This window comes from Priapulus caudatus, unplaced genomic scaffold, assembly GCF_000485595.1.
Source record: "Priapulus caudatus unplaced genomic scaffold, Priapulus_caudatus-5.0.1 Scaffold418, whole genome shotgun sequence".
NCBI classification, from domain to species: domain Eukaryota; kingdom Metazoa; phylum Priapulida; class Priapulimorpha; order Priapulimorphida; family Priapulidae; genus Priapulus; species Priapulus caudatus.
The window spans coordinates 129,923-138,725 of record NW_014577479.1 but is presented as its reverse complement, the minus strand read 5'-3'; the positions used below and the strand labels follow the sequence as shown (position 1 = coordinate 138,725).

The 8,803-nt window shown below is 41.2% G+C and overlaps 1 protein-coding gene across 1 annotated transcript in view; it reads right to left on the bottom strand.

Moving 5' to 3' along the window:
* LOC106810196 (lysophosphatidylcholine acyltransferase 2-like) overlaps nucleotides 1–8,436 on the bottom strand; it is an 11,714-nt gene extending 3,278 nt beyond the window's left edge. Inside the window, exons 1-3 of the mRNA XM_014813476.1 lie at nucleotides 8,192–8,436; nucleotides 6,261–6,403; nucleotides 3,584–3,801 (exon numbers count right to left, since the gene is read on the bottom strand). Coding sequence (XP_014668962.1) covers nucleotides 3,584–3,801; nucleotides 6,261–6,403; nucleotides 8,192–8,299 — 469 coding nt within the window. The 5' untranslated portion in view covers nucleotides 8,300–8,436. The remainder of the gene's footprint in view (nucleotides 1–3,583; nucleotides 3,802–6,260; nucleotides 6,404–8,191) is intronic.
* Nucleotides 8,437–8,803: the final 367 nt, after the last annotated feature.

Sequence of the window (8,803 nt, the reverse complement as noted above, 5' to 3'; positions counted from 1 at the left end):
CATTAGTGAGCATATTGTTACACTAGTTATATCATTACAGCATTATATCGTTACAGGCAGTGAGCATATCGTTACAGAATTATATCATTACAGCAGTGAGCATATCATTACGTGAGTGAACATATCGTTACATGATTATATCGTTACATCAGTGAGCGTAGTGTTATAGCTATGAGAATACTGCTACACCGCTGTTATTAAACCACATCATTAAAGCATTCCTTTATAGCAGCGTGTTATGAAAAGCAGCTATAGTGCGCTGCTAGAGAATTTCATTACTGCAAGGCCTATTATAAAATTTAATGTCATTACAGTATCAGAGGCATTACCGTATTATTAGACATTTTAATGTTATTACGGAAATGCATCAATACAGTTTGTCATTAAATGACGCTCCCTCTGGATGTTTTAAAATTTGAGCCAAGACTTTAGCCACCATTTGAAGTTATTTTTAGCCACCAATGAAAAGCTATTCTTCTGCGTGTGCATCATTGAGTACACTGACAACATTACGCCACCGAAGCGTGAGTGAATGTGAAGACTGGCTGCAGGCATTCGTTACTATATATAATAGATTATAGTTTACCGTAGTGATAAATTGTCTATGCGCGCCACTACAGTGGTGTGTCCTACTGTATGACTATGACTATACGATGCATCACGTATATATATATATATATATATATATATATATATATATATATATATATATATAGGCGATTCCTGTAAATGTGTGGTGCAATTGACATTGTGCCAGTAGCATAGATACATACAAACATGTGTGTTTGTATGTATATATGGCCAGTACAGTAAGTAGCACATCCTACATCTGTGTGTTCAGAAGATGTCTGTGTGTGTGTGTGTGTTAACAGTAGGACTGAGAGGGTCTATGTCCCCCAGGGTACTATCGGAGCAGGGGCGGATCCAGAGCTGAGGCTAGACAGTATTTTTCCAGATTTTAAGGGCACATCCCCCAAAAAAGAGCACACCACCCCACAGTAACGCCGTTAGGCGCGAAGCACATGGCGGGGGTCTGGGGGCCTCCCCCATAACATTTTAAAATTTCAAGGGTCCTGGCACAAAAATGAAGCACCATTTGAGCACACATTTAGTCAAGAAACAATAGCTAAAAACCATATGGAATTATTATTCTGCTTCATTTTGCCTGCGCTTTGCATACCAGCAATTAATGCAGAATATGATTCAAGCACTATCCCTCTTTTTTCAGATATCAAAGCTAGTCTTGTTACCATGTAAAATTTTGATTTCTTCAAGTCCCGTCAATGAATCAGAAGAAAAAAGAAAAGACAAATAAAGAATATAGCCAAATTCCATCAAATTGTTTTCTGTATTTTTTGTATTTTTTGAAGGGCACTTTGAAATCTAGACCGTATTTCCCAATACGGCAAATACGGTCTGAATCCGCCCCTGCAGAGGGGTACCTGGAACGGTTCGATATATCGGAAGATATGCCGGACCGTACCTCGCCTACTCCACTAACGAGTCTAGGGAGTCGCCTACGCCTACTCCCTACCCTAACCCTAACCCTAACCCTAAACCATATCAGATAGTTACCAGGGTACGTTCCAATATATCGAACAGTACCAGGGTACCCTCCGACCCTATGAGCAACAGTTGGCCTAATCTGTGAACACACATTATACATAACCACATGAAGGAAACTTTATGTCGTGAAATTGTGATGTTAATTTAAAGTCATTTAAACGCATAAAAATCACAGGTTATATAACATTATAAACCATCTCAAGGAAACTCGTTCATGGTCGTAGAAATCACAGGTTATATATACCCAGGTTTAAATCACGATGGATTTTTGCATTACTTAGATGCATGACCTAGATTATTTTTTACCCTATTTACAGTAGACATGGCCTCATGTGAATCTCGGGAAATTAACTGAGTGGGCAAGTCCAACGTTCGACTATCCAACCGAACTCTTCCCATTCATTTACGCCAATAATATTAAATTATAATTATATAATATAATATAATATAATTTTGCAGTTATATAAACGTAATGAGCTACAGAGAATACAAACGTCAGACAAAAAAGAGAGAGGGCGGCAGCGTGAGCAACCAAGAGAGTAGATATAATAATGTAACCCAACAGAGAGGTGACATTATTATATCTAACCCTTACCCCCTACTCTTGTTAGGTTACAATATTGTATCTACCAAGAGAGGCACGCATGCACATTTGCACAAAAACGCAATGCATAGTTTGCATACACAAAGAAAGGAGAAATAGTGACAGAGAGATAGATAGTAGGAAGGAGTATGAGAAAAATGTGCACTTTGCAGATGCCCAAGTCATATATTCACACACACGCGCACACGCAGATGAACGCTTTTTAAGATTAGATTCTATATTTATTTAGATTGCTATGACACCTACAATAATGCAGAATGTCCACATCTTCTCAAGGTATCAAGAATTTCAAGAATATGTTATCTTACTCCTACAATCCTAATATTGATATCACTCTGCGAACGCGCATCACCAATTATGCGTTCATATGCCTGCGTATGTAAAATACCAACGTACCATTAAATCGTCTGTGCTGCGACTATACAAGAAAAGTTTAATCATCTACAAACTGATATATTGTTATATGTGACAAACTTGTATATAAAAAAAAATTTCATGGTTAATATAATTATATAAATGTACTTCACAAGGAAGCACATGTTGTAAGAAGCAAAAACCGTTGGAAAATCTGCTAGTACACATATAAGTATTAGGTATTGTAATATGTATCAAGTATATAGCAGGGTTCAAAATTAAGGGAAGTCCGTTGGTCCGAAACTACTATATTTACTGGGGCTCATAGGGTCTATGTCCCCCAGGGTACTGTCGGAACGTACCCTGGGTACGGTCGCGGTAGTACCGGAACGGACCTGCGTCACTATTTGATATGGTTAGGATTAGGTCAGGGTTAGGTTAGGATTAGGGTTAGGCGTTCCGGGTTTGGCGTTAGGGAGTAGGCGTAGGCGACTCCCTAGAACTCGTTTAGTGGAGTAGACGAGTACGCCACGGTTCGGCATATTAGATAGTACCAGGGTACGTTCCGGTATACCGGACCGTACCCAGGGTACGTTCCGGCAGTACCCCGGGGGGACATAGACCCTCTCAGCTTTACTGGGGGATGAGTAGATTGCAGCAACCACTAGTCCAGTGGACAGGTAGTTTTACTGTCCGAGTCAACTTAACTTAGCACTGTCAGTTTTGATTAACATGAACAAAATAAACTGATAATTTAAATGATTTCTCATTGCTGCAAGTTGTTATAACTTGATTTTAAATCAATTAAACCAAATTTACGTAAAAGAATGCCTTCATTAATACATATTCACAAAATTCTGAGCTGCGAGAATTGCTCACAGACTACCAGACTACAAAATCTAGTAAGTCCGTATGACTACAAATCGAAGGTTAATTTCGCACCCTGCTATAGTGTAGCAAAGGAAATCGGACGGCCTAGAAATTACACGCAGTGCAGGCATGCTAGTTGTGGTTATCTGCTTCAGAAGCAAGCATAGCAGGATAGTGTGTAATACCTACTTCTGAACAACGGGGTCGCATTACCCTCGGCTCGTGCCACGTTAGATGGTAGTCCGCAGACAAAACAGATTATAGCGTCTAAGCATGTGCTGTGAGGTCCTATAACCAGCAAGGGTGCTTCCTCGCAGGACGACCGACTGCCGCGGACGCACACCCAATGAAAACCCATGACAAAGAAACAGGCACGCCCAAGGAATATAAGCGGGTGACGCATACTCCTAACGTAAAAAAAAAAACGAGATTCAGAGATGACAAGGACGCGGGAAAAAAATCAAACGAGAAAATTAAAACGGCTTCTGGAACATCGCGCTATCGTGTGCCGCGATACACGATTGTGCGCCCGCATTCTGATTTTAGGACGGACCTGTGGGTCAAAAAAATCATAAGACAATGTTGCTTCGCTGTTGCATCCTTACAGGTCCGAGAAAAAAAGTCATTCGTCTACCCTGAATTGGAGAACAGAAAGAAATTAAAGTGCAGATCCTTAGCAGCAAATAACTGTGAGTAAGCAGAGAAACGAGGTAAACTGAGGAATGTTTCACGCCCACGTAATTTTGTTTCAAAATCGGGTTTTGCAAGTAAATGCAAGTATTGTATTCAGCAAACGGTGGCGACAGGATGCGACGCTTGGCACGTCACACCTAGCACATAAGACGCTACGCATATACCGCGCGACGACAATGGACGGGCGCCTCAGGTATCACCTTGTGCCGGGGATGGGTGACGCGACGCACCACACGTACGAGCCAAGGTCCGGCCGATAATGACGAAAAACCGGTCAGATTGAAAATGTCGCCGGGCGGTTTTCGGAAACGTATAAATAGGCACGGACAAAAGATCATAAGTAAGTTATTACCCAGAGGAAGAGACGAGAGACAATGTAGTGGAGATAGACAGTCCACGAGACACGGGGCCTAGGCTTGGGTGCCTAGGTCGCCGTAGTGTACTATATTTGTATTGTGTTTTACTATTATAAAGTCAGTTTTCAAGAGCAAATTCTGCGACTACATCATCTTTACTCTTTGCTACAATCTGCTACCATTTACAACTCTACGATTCTACGATGCCGGAGCGGAGATCAACAACTTTACAACTCTACGATTCTACGATGCCGGAGCAAAGAACAACAACTTTACAACTCTACGATTCTACGATGCCGGAGCGGAGAACAACAACTTTACAACTCTACGATTCTACAATGCCGGAGCAGAGAACAACCCTTCTTTCGAATTACAATAATGCTAAACATGCATCAAATCAGGGCTACGCTAGAAGTCACTATGAAATAATTCATCAGTTTTCCAGTCGATTTTCTCATAAAAAGACATGCCACGGAGCGTCTGGGGGCCATGCCCTAGCGAATCTATGCCTACACACAGCTAAACCTTGTGCATGCCACATAAAGCGAAACCATGCGTGTACATAATTGTATACGTACTTTTGAAAAAAAATACTTCACTTGCTTCCGCTTTCGCGACAACCGACGTTAGGTGCAGGTAACAAATTGGTATTGCGTCAAAGTATGACGTGTGGGGTGCAAGTACCAATAGTGGAGCCTCTCTGGGTGTAGCAGGTTGGCCCTTGACATTGTAATAGTGGAAGCCACCAGCAAAGAAAATCATTCGCGACAGACCTGTTATTATGTACCTAGGCATGCTGATCAAAAATAAACACAGATTCATTACACACTCTCATCGTCGACCTTGCATTGTATTACGAGTCCACTAATATCGGAGCGTACAATGCCGAAATGTAAAAAACCACATCGCCGTTTTAGGCCATGCACATTCTTCTACGAATGCAATTTCAATAAGCTACTTCGCTAGTATTAATTCACAGAGAATCCTAAAGAAAGTAAGAAGAATCGCTTGGCTCTACCTCGTTGCCCATCGAAGCAAAACAACGTTTCCTATATTCTCGTCATAATTAACAATTACTCATTAATTTCAGATTTTATCACTGTTACGTACATGCTCCGATATTAGTGGGCACTTGATGTTATGGCATATGATATGCAGATAGATCTGAATACATCTGCAGAGCCACAAAGAATAACATAAATTCTGAGATCAATTCAAAATATAACACCATAAACTTCACAAATCATAAACACATCACATCTCTACAATGTATCTTGAATGTATCTATACACACATCAATAAATAGATTGATACATTGTATACATATATTCATGATAACAGTATTAATAACTGCTATTATATATCAACTTCTACATAATGCTACTACCATTTCAGGACCATAACAACAAATCCGTACAGCTTGACAAAGACTTCTGCTCGGCTGCCAATACTGCCGCATCAGTAAATATTTCAGATATATCTTGAACTTCAATCATTTTACATTATGTAGTGAAATCTGATGACATTATTCCAAAATGTCAAGGTACATTAGAAATCAAAATAAACGTACACGGCAGAAATTGACCAATCCGACTGAGGTGATTGACAGATAGATAATCTATTAAAAATTCTATTTATCACCGAAGTGCTAAAAGTAAAATGTCGACGATTACAAGTTAAAGTCGTGAAAAACACGTATAAACTGATCAAGTGATCAGCCGAGCAACAATTTCGATGAGGCATGTGTATCACGCTCAGACGGATAGATCAATCAATCAATTATTAATCTGCTATACTTGCGCTGAGTTCATAAATACCTTCTCCATCCAGTTAACGGTTCTAACTTGTCCTCATCCCGTCGACCCCAAACGGCAATGAAAGCGCAGGGCCAACAAAGCAGCAACAATATGGCGACCAGTAGCACGCGAATCGGGAACACGGTTACCGCCATGACGGCAATCTACAAATATTCAGAAGCGATGATGGAGACGAGGTCGGAGTAGGTTTTACCAATGGCAGGGGGCACCTGTAGCTCTAGTACTATATATAGCCCTTGTTGCCACAGGCTTTAGCCTTTTTTTGCCTGTGGCAACAAGGACTAGAGTACTACGTACTAGTACTCTAGTACTACTAGAGCTATGGGCACACACTGCTATGACTGCAACAGGAATCATTGGAAAGCTGTACGTAAAAAAAAATGCGGCCAGTTCTATGCAATGTTCAACGATGACAAATAGCAATGGAGAATTTGCTAATTAACCACAAACCTCGAGCCTTAAATTATCACACTATCTAGACGTGACCATTGCCATTGGGCCTAATCCTAGTTTAGCACATATGCAAACTATATATACCGGGGTCCCAAACTAGCATTGAGCTGAGCAGACCTTTCTGTCTGGCGATGGTTATTCACCTTACATTGTGGGAGAGAATATATTGAAGACAGAGAGAAATATCCAGCCCTGTGATAACACTCTCCTTGACTAACATGTTTGCTTCTGTCTCCAGACCAATCAGTCAATCACATAGCCCCACATTTCATAAATTATAAGTGCAGTAGCCAGTAGGGCATGAAAATGTGAATGAAATATGCAGGTCCCGGCTGGGTTCATTGTATGAACATTAGGAACATGAGCGCACTAAAGGCAATGGAAACAGTAATCGTTCACAGTCTGAAGGTGGTCAGAGACAGAGACAAACATCAGGTAGACAACTTGGCCACAAACGCCTGTAAAGACAATTCAATGAATTTTGGGATCTTCTCGTCTCGTACTAGCTCTACCCAGGGTTCTCCCTACGTTGCGCAAACGGGGCGCGCGCGCCCCGTTTGGGAAAACTCCCCCCTGTTTCAATCGTTGCGCCCCGTTTAAAATACCTCCGGCCCGATTAAATTCCACCACAATAAAAGTTTGCCAGCGAGTGAATCGATCGTCAAGAATTCCCATTCGACCAGGACACCCGGCACGTGTATTTTTACCGTGCCACTCATGCACTGCACACAATACACAAGTACAAACAGTCAACCTGTCCCACACCCAACACTAACTGTACACCGACTCGGCTATCTTATATATACAAGAACCCCAAATACCGTCTATGGTGTGGTGACGATTTGACGCATTAATTAGTGGTACTGTAAAAAAACACTTTTTGTATCACTGACACTAATACTGGTGCTGAGAATGTCTATGTCCCCCAGGGTACTGCCGAAACGTACCCTGAGATTGGTCCGGTATACCGGAACGTACCCTGGTACCAGAGCATATAAATCAACGTGATTTATATGCTCTGCTGGTACTATCTAATATGCCAGACCGTACCTCGCCTACTCCACTAACGAGTCTAGGAAGTCGCCTACGCCTACTCCCTAACCCTAACCCTAACCATATCAGATAGTTACCAGGGTACGTTCTGGTATACCGGACCGTACCCAGGGTACGTTCCGGCAGTACCCTGGAAGACATAGACCCTATGAGCAATACTGGTGGGGTCAAATGACATCATGTAAGGACGCTAGGCAAATCCAAATAAGCTGTACACGTAACACAGACCCATTATCAAGATGTATCAACGCATTACTCATTAGGGTCAGGAATGTTAGGGTACATTTCTTATTAAATTTACCGGCTCAAGGATAGAGAGCATGTCCAGTAATAAATATCATCCCATCCAATCACCGTCATGGACATCATCTCTATCCTTGAACCAATTTGGCTGCCACAATCCCACATTACACTCAGTGACTCACCTTTAATTTGTCGTACCATTTCAATTCGAGTCTATGCAAGAATGGGTTTTTTACAATAGGGTGAATTAGCGAGTTCTGTCGTGAAATAACTTTGTTTTTCCTGTGCATTCTTAACAGATATAATTTAAAATCACTTAACCTTCTACCTTAAAATCACTCTAAATCTGTAAAACTTGCAATATTTAGCTTTACTTGCGCAGCATTCCAGAATCGTAACGTAAATATATACAAGAAAGATGATTGGTTACGCGTTATCGCGTCATATTGGATCACTCTATAAATGTAATATAATGTGTAAGTATATAATATGTATGTATAAGTATATCCTTCATTTCCCACTCTCGTTTGCCTTTTCTCACTTTCATTCTCTCTCTTTCTTTCTTTCCTTCTTTCTGTCTCTCTCTCTCTCTCTCTCTCTCTTTCTTTCTTTCTATTCTCATCTCTCTTTTACACTCATTGCACCCTTTCCCTCTTTCTATCTTTTTCTCAGAATCTCTATTCCGCCCCTAGCTCCCGCTCCCTCTCCTCTCTCTCTCTCTCTTTCTCTCACTCTCCCCCTCTCTATTTATTTGTCCGCGCGCGCGTGGGTGTGTTTATGCCTCTGTGTATGTT